Source organism: Monodon monoceros, unplaced genomic scaffold (assembly GCF_005190385.1).
Source record: "Monodon monoceros isolate NGI ecotype Baffin Bay Population unplaced genomic scaffold, NGI_Narwhal_1 Super_Scaffold_2, whole genome shotgun sequence".
Taxonomy (NCBI): Eukaryota; Metazoa; Chordata; class Mammalia; order Artiodactyla; family Monodontidae; genus Monodon; species Monodon monoceros.
In genome coordinates, this window is record NW_021703776.1 from 90,229,457 (window position 1) to 90,246,422 (window position 16,966).

General features: G+C 41.9%; 1 protein-coding gene across 3 annotated transcripts in view; it reads right to left on the reverse strand.

Moving 5' to 3' along the window:
* ATP6V0A4 (ATPase H+ transporting V0 subunit a4) overlaps positions 1-16,966 on the reverse strand; it is a 72,734-nt gene that overhangs the window by 38,828 nt on the left and 16,940 nt on the right. Inside the window, exons 1-5 of one of the 3 annotated variants that reach the window (XM_029233270.1) lie at positions 10,617-10,860; positions 9,143-9,276; positions 7,478-7,556; positions 7,105-7,199; positions 210-335 (exon numbers count right to left, since the gene is read on the reverse strand). In XM_029233270.1, coding sequence (XP_029089103.1) covers positions 210-335; positions 7,105-7,199; positions 7,478-7,556; positions 9,143-9,259 — 417 coding nt within the window. In that variant the 5' untranslated portion in view covers positions 9,260-9,276; positions 10,617-10,860. Of the gene's footprint in view, positions 1-209; positions 336-3,365; positions 3,427-7,104; positions 7,200-7,477; positions 7,557-9,142; positions 9,277-10,616; positions 10,861-16,966 lie in introns of those variants that run through there. The other 2 variants (XM_029233271.1, XM_029233272.1) reach the window with 2 other exon arrangements.

Sequence of the window (16,966 nt, forward strand, 5' to 3'; positions counted from 1 at the left end):
GGGCACATACTTTTTAGTGAGCACCTTAATATTTTTGCATTCATTTCAACCAGTACCACGTGCCACCCTAACCCTCCCCCTCCCCCTCGGCCCAGCCATGTGACAGAAACAGCGCAATTTATTCATATTCCAAACCAGCCAGTTGTCGATATGGAAATTTGAGGTTCTGGCGGAAGAGGCCCTTGAATAAATAGTCCCCAAATTACAACCTCAAAGAAGTCCTGGGTTTTCTTCAGGAGATGTTTGAATTCAGTCAGTTCTAGGAAGCTTTTCTTCAAAGCCTGATAGTTCTCATTGGCTTCCTGTAACTCTCCTTCCAGTTTTTCTAGAGCAGTCTATGCAGGAGGGAAAAGAAAGTAAGCCGGGCAGAAAGCACTACGACATTTACTGTACATTAACCGTAACGGATAACTAAATATCAAAGCGGTATTCAGTGCAACACAAGGTAGCTTGAAGTTGAGAGGCCTGTCCAGTCAAACTCAGCAAGATTGTAGAGCTGTAAGTAAAGCCACTCACAGGAGTTCTCTCATCAAATGGGGAGGATCAGAAAACAATCTGGGGGAAGGGACGTTAGCTGCATGAGGAAGTGAAGGCATTTCAGCAAATCACGTCTCTTCCCCCGTTTTAAACACTGAATGGGGAAGCTGGAATAAATTTACATGTTGAGAATTCCTTCTGCCCCAAACACGTTGTAGTGATAAAATACAAAATATATTTTCTCATAAGATATAAAAAGATAAACCACCAGTTCTGAGTTGGGGGGTCCTGGAGAACCAGGTACAAGCAAGTGAAAAAGGCAACACAGAGAAGCACAGAAGGCTTCTGTGAGCAAAGAAGGCAAGATTACAAAAACAAAGAAGAAACCAATCTCCCTTTCAAGTGAGGCTACAAAAAGAATACGGCTCATGAAGAAATCTAATGATAGGAAAAGTCACCAACAAAATCAACAATCAGAACACAGAATCTCAGTGGGTGGAATTATTTTTACAGAATAGTCTGAAAGAGTTTTGAATGTTCGAAGAGATAGACAAAGGTATTACTTCCACTAAAAAGTAAAACAAGAAATTACTAAACAAACATGTCATAAAATGAAAGAACAGGAAGTATTAAAAAAGAACTACTTAGACATCTTAAAAATGTAACATACAGCTACTGAAATTCAAAATCCAATAGGTGAGTAGGGACTTCCCTGGTGGTGTAGTGGTTAAGACTCCACACTCCCAACGCAGGGGGCCTGGGTTCGATCCCTGGTCAGGGAACTAGATCCCACATGCATGCCACAACTAAGAGTTCGCATGCCACAACTAAGGAGCCCTCGAGCCACAACCAAGACCCAGTGCAACCAAATAAATAAATATTAAAAAAAAAAATCCAACAGGTGAGGATCAACTCTCTACTGGACACAATTTGAGATTTAGCAAATAATGTTAAAATATGAAAGCTCATTTCTCATTCATCCAATATCCATCAACAATAGAATGGATAAAGTGTGGTACATTAAATAAAAGAAACACTACCCAACAGTGAAAATGAATTCATTTCAGAAACATGAAAAATACAAAATTCAGGTAGTGATTATCTCCAAGGGAGGAGGGGAGGGGTGAGATGAGGGGCACACAGAGGGCTTTAAGAGTATCACTGCAGTCACCTTTCATCTTATACAGGGTGGTGACACTTGATATTTGCTATATCATTATTCTTTGTACCATATATGTATTTTCTAAAAATCCTAATACACCAATTATTTAATAAAAACAATTACAAATGAATCCATACTTAAACACATTGTAGTGAAACAATAGAACAAAGACAAAACCTTAAAGGCCATTGAGGGAAAAAAGACATATAATCCACAAAGGAAGGAGCAGTGAACCAGCAGCAGATTTTATGGGAAAAATTTACTAAGCGTGTATCTCCAGATGTTAAGCTTAACTATAATCTATAGCTTTCAACCCAAGAGAAGGGTGAAAAGGGTTGAAGGGCATTACAGAAAGGCAGGAAAGGGGAGGAAAAAAACAAAGGAATGGTATAACAAAGAGCCAGTAACTCAGTAATCACAATAAACGAAAATGGATTAAGGTCACCTATTAAAAGACTGACAGTATCAAGCTAGATGGTTTAAAAATCCATCTAAGAGACACCCTTACCGAAGAAATTAAACAAACAAAAAATAAATAAATAAAAAGATATCCATGCAAATGTTAGTTCCTATCTTCTAAAAAAAGCACCTTAATATCAGACAAAATTGAATATTTAACATTTTTCAAACATACTTTAGTAGGGAGACCACATAATGAACCCACACACTGGTCACCCAGCTTCAATTGCATCCCATTCCTTCCCCTCTCAAAAACAATCACTACCCTGAATTTTGAACACTGACTATAGGTGGCAAAGTTTGGGGAAAAAATGAAATCCTCATTTCTTCTTTTTTTTAAAAATAAATTTATTTATTTATTTATTTTTGGCTGCGTTGCGTCTTTGTTACTGTACGCAGGCTTCAGTAGTTGTGGCACGCGGGCTCAGCAGTTGTGGCTCACGGGCTCCAGAGCGCAGGCTCAGTAGTTGTGGCTCATGGGCCCAGTTGCTCCATGGCATGTGGGATCCTCCCGGACCAGGGCTCGAACCCATGTCCCCCGCATTGGCAGGCAGACTCTCAACCACTGCGCCACCAGGGAAGCCCCCAAATCCTCATTTCTTAACCATCTGCTCTATCCGTTTAATGATTCCATTAAAAGTAATGCTGCCATTAAAAATATTTTGGAGGACTATGCAGTATCTAAGAAGTGGTTTACAACATGATGGTAAATGGAAAAGTAGAAAACTATAATGTATATTATGGATACGTAGTTATAAAAAATATAGCTGGCAAGAATAAAAACAGAAAAATTAAGGCAGTTTAAGCTGAGATGGTAGATTTGTGGGTACATTTTATTTCCTGAATTATTATTCCCTCTAGGATTGCTACGAAAGCCTCTTTAGAAATTCTACAAGGCAAGGGCCCAAGCCACTGTGTAGTACTGCCAGGATTCTCCTTTCTAGGAATGTGGGAGGAACACTCAAGTCACTGCCAGATCAGCTGAATCAATTAACCAATCCCTGTGATCAATGGTAAGACACATATTACTCTCATAAGCACATGTTGTTTTAATTTCATCTTTACAATAAATAGTATCTAGAAGGAAAATACTGAGCAAAGACTGTTGGCACGCATCTGACTGCCCCTTATCTAACTGGTTATTATTACAAATGTGTACAGTTTCAAACCAACCAGTCAGCCCAAACTCACTGGGATGAAGTGATTTTTTAAGCTCCTATCTAAAACATATAACCAATGTCAATTTGGAAATAAAAATACTTGTTACCTGTTTAACAAAAGCAAGAGTCTCCATGCGTGTCAAGTTTCAATGTAATATCAAAGAATATCTGCAATTATTTGAAAAGGCTATTAAAATTCTCCTCCCTTTTCCAACTACCTATTGTGCAAGGCTGAATTCTCTTTACATACTTCAATGAGAATAACATATCCCAACAGATTCAAAGTAGAACAGACACGAGAAGTCAGTCTTCTATTAAGCCATGCATTTAAGAAATTTGCAAACAACGTCACTTTTTTCACTAAAGTTTTTGTTTTGGAAAATACAATTATTTTTCGTTAAAAAAATGTTAACATGTAATGAGATATTGTTATTTTTAAATGAGTTACAGCAAGTCACCTACTTACCAACGAGTTCTGTTCCAAGAGCGCGTTTGTAAGTCCAATTTGTTTGTAAGTAAAACAAAATTAACCTAGGTACTCAACTAACAACACAATCGGCTATGTAGTACTGTATTGTAATAGGTTTATAATACTTTTCACACAAATAATACACGAAAAACAAACACACACAAAAAATTCTTAACCTTACAGTACAGTACTTTGAAAGGTACAACTGTACAACAGCTGGCATACAGAGGCTGGCATCGAGTGAACAGGCAAGAAGAGTTACTGACTGGAGAAGGGAGAGGAGGTGGGAGATGGTAGAGCTGAAGGACTGTCAGCAACAGGAGACGGAGGGCAAGCTACAATTTCACTCACGCCTGACGTTGATGGCACAGGTTCTGGTTCTTTGCTGGAACCAGATGCACGTTCGCATCTTTGAAAGTTTGCAACTTGAAGGTTCGTATGTAGGGGACCCACTGTAATAACTAGTTTGCTTTTTTTCAGCTTTAGTTCCTAATGCAGTAATATCAGTAAATATAACCCTCATAAATAAAGCTCTTTGGGATCCTCAATATCGTATAAGAGTATAGAATCAAGGGACCTGCCCGAGGACAGCGGAGGACTTGAGAGGTAGGACAGGGCTGAGGGGAGCGGGCTTTGCTGCCAGCATGGGCCTGACATAGGCAAGAAGGAAACCATCATACATTCTCAAGCAGGGAAGTGACAAGATAGAGCGACACCATGACAAAAATTAGGCTGGCGGTAGGGAGGCAGAAGGGACTGGAATGAAAAGAGGATGAAAAAGATTATACATATGGATAACTGAGCCACTTTGCTGAACGCCAGAAACTAACACAACACTGTAAAAAAAAAAAAAAAAAAGAATGAAATAGTTAAGAAGAAAGTTGGAAAACTAGGAAAACTTCTGCCAAAACTCAGAAATAAGATTAGAGTGATTTTGCAGCAACGTGGATGGACCTAGAGATTATCATACTAAGTGAAGTGAGGCAGAGAAAGACAAATATAATATGATATCACTTATATGTGGAATCAAAAAAAAAAAAAGATACAAATGAACTTATTTACGCTCACAGGCATAGAAAACACATTTAAGGTTACCAAAGGGGAAGGGGAGGAGGGATAAATTAGGAATTTGAGATTAACAGATACACACTACCATATATAAAATAGATAAACAACAAAGTCGTACTACATAGCACAGGGAACAATGTCTTCTAATAACCTATTATGGAAAAGAACCTGAAAAAGAACATATAGGTGTATATGTATAACTGAATCACTTTGCTGTACACCAGAAACTAACACAACATTGTAAATCAACCATACGTCAATTAAAAAAAAAAAAGATTATGGTAAAAACATGAGCCATTAAGATATCTCACAGTCCACAAGATCAGCTCTAGGTGTTTAGGAAGGTAAGGGGGATAACAGCCGGGGAGGGGAGCTGTTAATTAACAGGGCTGGTATTAGAAGACTAGTGATAAGACTGAAACTGGAGATGACTTTATGGAAATCCGATTCATATGGATTAAAAACGTTCTCCCCAAATGTCCAGATTTTAATAAGACAAGATCTAAAATATTTCCTAGGGGAGTTGCCAGCCTCATATTTCTGTTAGAGGATCTAGATTTATACTACTGATGGCTTCAACAATTTCAAGAATTTTAAGTTATCTTAAAAGAAAACAAAAAACAAACGAGAAAACCCAGCCAGAGATAAGGTTCAACTCAGTGAAGCTCCTCCTTACCTGCCCGCCTCCCTTAGGGAGCCCTTCCTCCTCTGACAATAAAAACTCCAATTTTTTTTGTTTTTATCAAGATCTACAGGGCTGGGACTTCCCTGGTGGCACAGTGGTTAAGAATCCGCCTGCCAATGCAAGGTACATGGGTTCGAGCCCTGGTCCGGGAAGATCCCACATGCCACGGAGCAACTAAGCCCGTGCGCCACAACGACTGAGCCTGCGCTCTAGAGCCCGCGAGCCACAACTACTGAACCCATGTGCCACAACTACTGAAGCTCGCACGCCCAGAGCCCGTGCTCCGCAACAAGAGAAGCCACCACAATGAGAAGCCCGCATACCACGACGAAGAGTAGCCCCCGCTCACCGCAACTAGAGAAAGCCCGCGCGCAGCAACGAAGGCCCAACGCAGCCAAAAATAAATAAATAAATTTATTTATTTTTTAAAAAAGATCTACAGGGCCTTCTGGGATCTGGTTCTGCCTACCTTTTGGCATCCTCTCCCTCTGCCTCACCCTGCCTTCTCTACCACCTGCTCTAGAGGGCTCCTAGAGGGCAAGGCCATGTTTCACTTCTCTCTAAGGTGCCCTGTGTGTGGCAGGTACTCAGTGTTTTATAAAAGCAACTAGACAGAAAGCAGAAAGAAAGAGGAAGGGACCCACCGGCCACAGTGACCTTGGCTAAAGAAAACTGCTGTCTTCTCACACTTGACCTCAGGAGCCAGTCTGAGGAGAGGCCTCAATCCAGACTGGAACAAATGCATCAGCTATTTCCCACCAGACAGATAATTAGGAAACAACCCATTGGATCCAGCAATTCCACTTCTGGGTATTTTATCCAAAGGAAATGAAATCACTATCTTAAAAAGATATCGACATCCCCATGTTCACTGCAGAATTAACAATAGCCAAGACATGGAAAAACACAAGTGCCACCAACAGATGCGTGGATAAAGAATATGTGGTATATATACACAAAGGAATATTATTCAGCCATAAAAAAGGGAAGGAAATCCTGCCATTTTCGACATGGATGTACCTCGAGGGCATTCTGCTAAGTGAGGTGAGTCAGGTTGAGAAAGACAAATACTGTATGATCTCACTTACATGTAGAATGTGGAGCCTAAAAAGAAACTAAACTCAGAGATACAGAGAATAGATTGGTGGTTGCCAGAGGCGGGGTGAGGGGGGTGGGTGAAATGGGTGAAGGGGATCAAAAGGTGCAAATTTCCAGTTATAAAATAAGTCCTGGGAATGTAATGTACAGCATGATGACTGTTGTTTTAAAAAAGAAGAAAAAAAGAAAACCTCCCACTGTGCCAGTGTAAGGTCTGTTCAGTGGCATCATATAGACAAAACTTTGCTACCTGTAAGAATCTTATGTCCCAAAGGAAACCACTCCTCAAAGTGGAGTGAGCTTCCTTAGGGCTACGTTGAGAAAGAGAGCTCTCTCCTGGATCAGGGAGAGTGACTCTAAAAATTGCACCATGGGATTTTCCTGGGGGAGTAACACTGAAAAGTGGAACAACACATAAATCCGCCTCCCCACCTTCAGCAACGGGGTAAAGGACCCATGAGAGGCTTGCAGAGGCCCCAGGAGACAGACTTCGTGACTGTCCTCAGTAAAGTCGCAAAGAACCTACCTCCAGGGTAATCATTTCCCGTGGGAGAGGGGTTGACGGGGACTTCTCAGGCACCTGAATCTCAATCTCATTTTGCATCTCATCTTCCAGAAAACCTGAGGGACAAAACCCCACCAGAGAGCCCGAGGTGATTGTATTTTCTCATACGTACGAAATGGGGTCAAGCAGGACAGGTGCCTTTCCCAGCTCAGCTGCCTGAATGGCCCTGGGGACTTGCCACGGCACCTGGATCCCATCTCTAACCTCCCCGACCCATCTCCAGGATCACCTAGAGTAGCATTACAAATAGGGGCATATTACAGGACATCAGCCCTGCAAACCATTTCCCTCCCTGCCAGTTCACTTTTAGACAGCAAGCAGAAAATTGGCTCACGGAGGATTCTCTCCAGCGATTCACACCTTCTGACTTCATTCACAAATTTCCTTTGGAAGCGGCTCTCATTCACATTTAACTAGAAGGGGTGGGGGGTGGGGAAGAAACCACAAGGCACGTGAAACAAGGCACACATTAGTAGCAACTGCTGCCAACATATTCTCTTTGGTTATTTTATTACATTTTTTTAATGCTGGAGAATGTTGCTGGAATCGTCTTAGGACTAGATACTTCTGTGCACAAGACAGGAGAGTTCCAGGCAAAACACACCTTGACGTTCTTACACTCAACCCCCCAAATGCCTTAAGCTCTGGCCTCCTTATACTTCTAAGAGTCCTCCTGTAGCTAAGGTTTCCTTATTTTTAGCTGCACTGACTATCCAAATTGCCTTGAATTCCTCAATGGAGTCATGCATATGGCAGGACCTTGAAAACTGCACAGCTCCCTGCAATGTATCCCTGTCTTCAACAAAAAGTCAGTGTCCTTGTGGTGGTGACTTCACAGCTCAGCCCAATAAATGTTATTGAGGAACTGCCCCATGTCAGGTCCTGAGCTAGGAACTAGGGCCACAAAGAACAAGACATGACCCTTCTCTGCAGGGCTTACTTTTGACCCTGACCTTAGTGAGAAAATAAAGAGTTCAATTTTCTAAATTGGATTCAAAAGATTTTGGTGAGGATCTAAACTGCCTCTGGGAAATGATAACCCAACATCATACTCAAGACAGTCCAATAGTGACAGATGGTGAACAGACTTCTCATGGTGATCATTTTGAAATGAAAAGAAATATCGATATCCTGGTATCATTGTATACCGGGAACTAACATAGTCATAGGTGTAGGTCAATTATACTTCAGAAACAAACCAACTCATAGAAAAAGAGATCAGATTTGTGGTTACCAGAGGTGGGGGGTGAGGGAATGGAGAAATTGGATGAAGATAGCCAAAAGGTACAAACTTCCAACTATAAGATAAACAAGTACTAGGGATGTAATGTACAACATGGTAAATTATAACTAACACTGCTGTATGTTATATATGAAAGTTAAGAAAGCAAATCCTGAGTTCTCATCACAAGGAAAAAAAATTTTTTTCTATTTAATTTCGTATCTACAGGAGATAATGGATGTTCACTAAACTTACTGTGGTCGTCATTTCATGACGTATGAAAGTCAAATCATTATGCCGTACACCTTAAACTTACACAGTGTTACAGGTCAATTATATCTCAATAAAACTGGAAGAAAAAAAAAAAAAAGAAACAGTCTAGCCCAAGAATGTCACTGCAGAGACTGTGGACTCCAGGATACTTTTTCCTCAGACTAACTAGTCAGGAAGAATTGGTTTCTGCCCTGAGAAAAAGGTTGGTAATCCATGTGCCCATTGGATATATCAAATGTTCTGAAGATGGTACATCAGAAAATAAAATACAGTGCCATCTTTGTGATTAGAGTTTCAAAACATTCCTAGAGAGGAGACACATAGAGAGGAAGGGAGAACATGTTTGCAAGTAACTTGCCCAGTGTTATCGCAAATCCTAGCCAGAAGAACTAGAAACACCGAATTCCATCTATTCCAGCCCAGGGCTCTTCTCCCTGAACTTTGTTCACTACCAAGAAGTAGAAACTCCACCTTCTTCTGGTCTCCAAAGAATGCAGTACTTACATCTTTGAACTGAACCAATCCAAGCTCTCCAAGCTCGGCTACACAGCAATATGCAGCCTCAACCTGGAGGAAGAGCTGTGACAAACACATCTCCTCACTTCGGAATATGGAAGCCATCTTGACCCAGCCTTGGTCTGCAGGAGACAAAGGTATTTGAGGTAACAAATGGGTGAAAACCTTAGGACGAAAGCTGGTTTTAGTTGCGTCAAATTAAAATCCAACAGAACTAAAAAATGCAACAGGAATCACTCCTGATTTTAAAAATATTAACAAAAACAAGGTAGCAATTTTCACCACCTATCAGATTGGCAAAAGATTAAAAGATATGATTAAAAACTCACATTTGTGGAGAGTATGGGGAAGCAGGCATTTTCATACACTTAATACTTGAAGTGTTACATTTGTACAGCTTTTTAGAGAGCAATTTGTCAATATCTACCAAACTTTATATTACTCATATCCTTGACCCAAGATTTCCACTGCTCTTCACCCAGAAAAACTTGGAGATGTATGGGGAAATAGACTCACAAGGATGTTTCTGATAACACTGTGTATACTAATTATAATAAATTGACCTAACCTAGATATCCATCAACAGGGGGAATGATTCAGCTGATACAACAGAACCCTGTGCAGTCAGCAGGAATTTTAAAAAAAATCTGTATGTCCTCTATAAGGAAAAGACCCAATAGACTGCCCTATTGCTGCCAAACCAAATTGTCTTCCTCAAAGTCCAACCTTTTGGAAGAACTGTCACACCTCCCAGAGGGAGTCCCTTTTCCTTATCATTTTATAATATATAATCTACTATTTGCCAGACACTGGGTTTATCCTTCCTGTTTTAATCCTTCCATTGTCCCATTTTCTCACAGGATAAAGTCTAAAACCCTTGACGTAGCCAGCAAGGGCTGCGTGCATCATCTGGCCTCGGCCTTCCCCTCCAGCTTCACAGAATTTCTCCTTCTTACCCTAGATTTAGAACCTCAACGGCTTCCTCCCCACCCTGCTTTCCCCACACCACGAATACTGCTGTCACTCCTCCCTCTGGGTGTCAGGATCCTCTTCCTCCATAAGCTTTCCGATCCCCAGCACTCCCAGTGAACTTAGCCCCCTCCTATATATTCCTCCCAGAATATAATCGTATGCAATTACTTGCTTAGTGTCTGTTTTGCCCACTAACCAGAAAAATCCATGAGGTCAGAACTCTGTGTTTTTCACTCCATCACCAGTCTAGCTCAATGCCAAAGAAGGTGCTCAAAAAACGTTTCCCGATTTATGGACTAGAGGCTAACCCTCATCCCTCCCTCCAGAATGCAGAGTCTGGTTTTCCATTTTTGCCTTTTGACACCAGAGATGAAGGAATTTTTCATCCTGCCAATTCTGGTAACTACGGCGATGTTTTCATAGAAACGAGACGGAAGACATTAGCTTCTTGCAGATCAAAGAGCACAAGGTAGAGACCCCTCCTTCCTACCCAGCCTTGTTCGAGCAGGTCCTGGGCGCGGGTCTCCCGCGGCTTCCTTCGCCGGACCCCGAGCAGGCAGCACGAGCCGCAGCGGCCGGGCCGGGTGTGTCGGGCTGGCGAGCGGCGGGCCGGATGGGACCAGCCCGGCCGGGGACTCCGCAGGCGACCTCCCTGCGGCGACGGCCGAGCCCCTCCTGCGGCTTCTCCTCCCCGGGCGCCCTTAGAGGCCGGGAGGCGGCTCTGTTGTACCAACACCGACCTGTCCGGAGCGAGGACAAACCTGCTCCGCCGGCCGGCCCTGCTCAAACCCCCTCCCTCTCCCCGCCCCACCTATGCCCTCGGCCATGACCTTGGGGCCCCACCAGGAAGCGGTGACTTTCTTCCCTGAGGAAGAAACCTACCCCCCAGTGAGCGGAGGGTTTGGGAAGAGGTTGCTCGAGGCCTCAGAAGGGCCCCAGAGACAACTTCCTGCGTATCTACTGCTCACATTAAAACACTCCTTTTCGGTGGAGAAATGAAATAACATTTAAAAATGGTTTCGGAAAAACAAACACACACACACTCACTACCCTACCAACAATTTCAAAAACACTTAACTTTCAAAGGAGAATAGACAAACAAATCCATCTATATAGCCTATGGCTAAAATTCAGCTTCCAGGTGGCCCAGGTAAAGAGACGGAGCCAGTTGAGAGATTTATTCTTTTCCTACTGAGGTTTGCTGTCTTTCCCATTTATCTGGTGGAGGGGTGAGGGGCAGAAGAGTGAGCCAATTAGATGTGTTTCTCTGCAGGGGCCACCTGAGTTCACTTTGTGAGGTGAGCAGATCCCTCACCGAGGCCCTGGGTGCCTGTAAAATGTACCCTAGAATGAGGAGCGTGCTTTTTGGTTTTTTACACTTTGTTATGGAAAAATTCAAGCATATGCACAAGTACAGAGGATAGTATAAGAACCCCCCATGTACACACCAGTCAGCAGCAACAGTTGTTGAATTTTGTATCATCTAATTCCCACCCACTTCTACCCACTCTGGGCTATTTTGAAGCAAATCTCATACATCACATTTTTCTTTCAAAATATTTGAATACCAAAATATTCAAAAGATAAGGATTCTTCCGTGTGTATGTTACACACACACACACACACACACACAAAATACTATGGTCACACCTAAAATTCAACAATAATTCCTTAATATCAAATATCCCATCAGTGTTCACATTTCCCAGGTTGTCTGGGATTTGCCTTTTTAGTCAGCCCCTCAGGTGATTTTTGTGTATGATCAAATTAGAACCATTGCTTTTGAGAACACAGGGTGAAAAATCTAACTTTAGCCTGGGAGGAAGCAGAGAGAAGCAGGGTGTAGGCAGTTTGCAAACAATCAGCTAAGAAGCAGCAGAAATTTTGCCCCTGGGGCAGTGGAGGACGGGGTATTAAGAAGCCAAACTTGACCACACCCACCCATCTCCACAGGGCAGATCCACTCAAGAGTCCAGACTCACCTGGGCAAAGTTTCAAAGACTGAACTCAGGATTCGCAAAGCAGAGCAGGAAGATTAGAACTGAAAACTTCCCGAGGCATCGTCAGTGTTGACTCTGCCTCTCCCATCAGATAAGCTCCGGAGGCAAGAGGAGCCCCTGCCCCAATTAGTGCCTCCCTCTTCTTGCCCCTCCCCCTGCCCACCTCCCTTCTGCTCTTCACCCCAGCTGGGAGTGCTGTGTCTTCCGGTCAGTGGGTGGAACAGTAGCTCCCACAGGTCCTGGTGCCCAGGAGTCACTGAGAAGCATATAGAGAAAAAAGTACATCCTGGGCTTCCCTGTGGCGCAGTGGTTGAGAGTCCGCCTGCCGATTCAGGGGACACGGGTTCGTGCCCCGGTCCAGGAGGATCCCACGTGCCGCGGAGCGTCTGGGCCCGTGAGTCATGGCCGCTGAGCCTGCGCGTCCGGAGCCTGTGCTACGCAACGGGAGAGGCCACAGCAGTGAGAGGCCCGCGTACCGCAAAAAAATTAAAAAATAAAAAAATTAAAAGTACGTCTTGATGGTTAAGAGCAGAGTCAACATCCAAACTGCCTGGGTCAGGAGCCCATCTCTGCCTTTTAACATGTGTGACCTTGGGGAAGCTATTTAGCCCCAGGCCCTCAGTGTCCTTATCTGTAAAATACAATAGGATCTTAGATATTTATTTAGCATGTGGAAATATAGGAGGGAGAGGTTATTTTCAGGTTTGCTATTTTTTCTCCTAGAGCCCCAAATCAAAGGTGCAGAAGGCCAGCATGCTCATATGCCACTGGCAGGACGCTAAATTAGTGCAACCTGGGGAACTCCCTGGCTGTCCAGTGGTTAGGACTCTGAGCTTCCACTGCTAGGGACGTGGGTTCAATCCCTGGTCGGGGAAATAAGATCCCATGTGCCACGCAGCAAGACCAAAAAATATAAATAAATAAGTACAATCTGTCTGAAAGTCAATTTGCTTGTCCTTTGACCCAATAATCCCACTTTTGGAAGTTCATCCTAAAAAAAAAAAAAGGATGTAAACCAAAATTTAACTACAATCATATTGTCTGTAATAAGCATGTAATTGTAAAAGACCCGAATTCTTTCATCCATTCAATAAATATTTATTGAGAGTCTATTATGTGCCGCTCTGTTCTAGGCTCTGAGGATAGGGTGGTAGATAAGAGACAAGGTCTTCCCCTCATGAAGCTTACGTCCAGATGGAAGGAGACAAACAGTAAACAAGTAATAAGTTAGCAAGATATTGAGGATTATGAAAAGTGTAATCAAAGGAAGATAGGCTTTAGAGAAATGAAGAGAGATCATTTTAGACAAATAGGGAAGAGCTCTCTCATTTGAGAGGAGGTGGCATTTGAGCTGAGGTGTGGAAATTTTTTAAATGAGCCAGTTTTGCAAAAAGAAGCTGCTAGAAGGGTATTCTAGACATCAGGAACCCCAAGATAAGAGCAGGGGTGTGACATCATCGCAATAGCTAATGTATCTATTGAGTGCTTGCCATGTGCTGGGCATTGTTCTCATGGCTGTAAAACACAATTAAATACTTTACATGTGGACTTCCCTGGTGGCAGTGGTTAAGAATCCGCCTGCCAATGCAGGGGACACGGGTTTGAGCCCTGGTCCGGGAAGATCCCACATGCCATGGAGCAACTAAGCCTGTGCACCACAACTACTGAGCCTGCGCTCTAGAGCCCGCGAGCCACAACTACTGAAGCCGACATGCCTAGAGCCCGTGCTCAGCAACAATAGAAGCCACCACAACGAGAAGCCCGCGCACCACAACAAAGAGTAGCCCCTGCTCGCCGCAACTGGAGAAAGCCTGCGTGCAGCAACGAAGACCCAACACAGTCAAAAATAAATCAATTAAAAAAAAATACTTTATGTGTATTAGCCCATTTAATTTTCTTAATAACTCTATGAGGTTGGCAGTGTTCTTATTCTCATGCTACACATGAGGAAATAGAGGCACAAAGAAGCTAAGTCATTTGCCCAAGGTCACACAGTCACTTATGACAGGTCATCTGACACCAGAATCCTTGTTTACAACCACTGCATGGTATTGTCTCACACCTTCTAAAAAAATTAACTCAAAATGGTTTAGAGATAAGTTGAAAACATAAAACTCTACAACTTTTAGAAGAACACTTCCAGAACTGAGGGTTTGGTGAAGAGTTCTTAGACAGGACACCTAAGTACAATTCATAAAAAGAATAAAATGGATTTAAATGTTTTTCTTTTTGCTGAACAAAAAGACCCTGTTAAAAGGATGAAAAGACAAGAGAAAGGCTGGAAGAAAATATTTGCAACCCACATATCTGATAAAGAACCCATATCTAGCATTTATAGAGTTCTCATTCTTCAACAGGAAAAAAACTGAACAATCCAACTGGAAAATGGGCCAAAGACATGAAAAGACATTTCACCAAAGAGGATATACAGGTTGCAAATAAGCACTTGAAAAGATGTTCAACATCACTAGCCATTAGGGAAATTCAAATTTAAACCATAATGAAATATCAGTATATATCTATTAAAAGAGCCAGAATAATAAATACTGACAATTCCAAATGATGGCAAAAAGGAACAGAAGTTGGATCTCTCATGCATTGCTGGTGGGAATGTAAAACGTTACAATCACTCTGGAAAATAGTTTGACAGTTTTTTTAAAGACTAAACATGCATTTTCTTTATAACCCAGCAATCACACTCATGGACGTTTACCCAAAGAAATGAAAACTTATGTTCCCAAAAAAATCTGTACATCAATCATAGCAGCTTTGTTTATAATATCCCAAAACCTGGAAACAACCAAAATTTCCTACTTATGACACATCCATATAATAGGTTACTGCTCAGCACTAAAAGCAGTAAACTATTGATAAACGCAACTCCGGTGGATCTCAAGGTCATTATGTTAGTGAAAAAAGGTCACATACTGGATGATTCCCTTTTTTTTTTTTTTTGGACTCACCATGTGTCATGTGAGATCTCAATTCCCCGACCAGGGATCGAACCCGTGCCCCATGTAATGGAAGCACAGAGTCTTAATGACTAGATCACCAGGGCAGTCCCTGGATGATTCCATTTATATAACATTCTTTAAATGACACAAATTATAGACATGAAGGACAGATTAATAGTTGCAAGGGATTAGGGACGGTGACATGTATGTATGACGATGAAGGGGTAAAACATGAAGGAGAACTCTGTGGTGATGGGATAGTTTAATATCTTGATTGTGGCGCTGGTTACATGAATCTATACATGTGATAAAATGAACCACATACACTCTTTATATTATTGCCAGTTTCCTGGTTTTGACATTGTACTATAGTTATGTAAGATGTAACCAATGGGGAAACTGTGTGATGGAAACGGGAGACCTCCCTGTACTATGTTTGCAACTTTCAGTGAAATCTACAATTATTTCAAAATAGAAGTTTTTTGGTTTTTGGTTTTTTTTAAGATTTCAATAAGAGCAAAGATGACTTGTACTTAGGTGGCATCCTAAGAGAGAGAGCAGAGAAAAATTTTGGAGATGTGTGTTCTAGATCAAGCTAGCCCAAGAGATTTGAGCGACCTTCAAACGATAAGTCCCCACCATGAGACTCAGTTCCCTCATTGCAAAATGAAGATGTTGAGCCAGATGAGTGGTTTTTAAACTGGGGCACAGAACCCTAGGGATTTTGCACAGCCCTCTTCAGGTCCCATTTTGGGGAAGTGGAAAGGAAGAGTCAAGATGCCCTGCTTCACCCTGAGCAACACCTTTATCTATGGTATTGCTGTATAATTTTTTTTGTTTGAACAGAGAATTTCCTCATGAAAAAGAAGTATGAAAACTAGGGGGGGGGGAAGAAATAAAATAAAAAACAAATTACTCTGAAAGCTGCATGAAGAAAGGATTAGTAATGGACAAGAGAGGAAGCTAGTTTGTCAGGAAGAACTTTAAAATGATTTCAGTGAGAGCAAGTTGTTTGTCCTCACACTGTAATTGGTAAAAAGAATGATGCAGCCTTTATAGCTGTCATGCTATGAATCTTTGATTATTTAATCTTTTTGTGATAGGCATACATAATTTATAAAAACAAATTACAAAACTTTGGGAAAAAGATCTTAAGAAGTTAGAAACAATATAAATGTTCAACATTACAGAACTGGTTAAATAAATTATGATGTAGCTGTGTGATAGAATACAGTGCAGCTATGAAAACAGCACCAAAAGCATTCTACTGACAAGGAAATCTCTTCTTGGTACACTGTTGATGAAAAAGTATTTTATGAGAGTGTATATATAGTACTGATGACAAATTGAAATTATAATGGAGTGATCACAGCTCAGGCAGACAAAAATGGAGCCAGGTGGCCATTGAGGATCTGGTCTCAGACATGTCTCTGTACCACTGAGAACCTGAACTTTCTTTGAACTATACCAGATCCAAGGACACTACCAGCTATATTCCAAACAACACCTGCCAGCTGCAGCCTTATGGTCTCAAGGTCTCCCCTTGTAACTATGCGACCATTTTGGACTCCAACCAATCTTTAGTCAACAAGCACCTTTACTTCTTGCCAGCTCCGATTGTAATTCTTGATAAACCACTGTAACCTTGCCATTTTTGCCTAAGTCTCCCCCATTTTGTAGTCCAGCAGAACACAATTCACGTGCTTCTTGAATTTGTGTCTCCCAAGCTGCAGTCCTAACAAACCCCAAATCAACACCTTTGTATTTCAATCAGGTCTCTGTTTCTAAAATTTTGTTTCTAAAATGAATATACTTGGTGTAGCCGGCAAGATTCAGTGGCAATCGGCACTTCCTCAGATTTGGTGTAAGGACCTATACGGACCCAT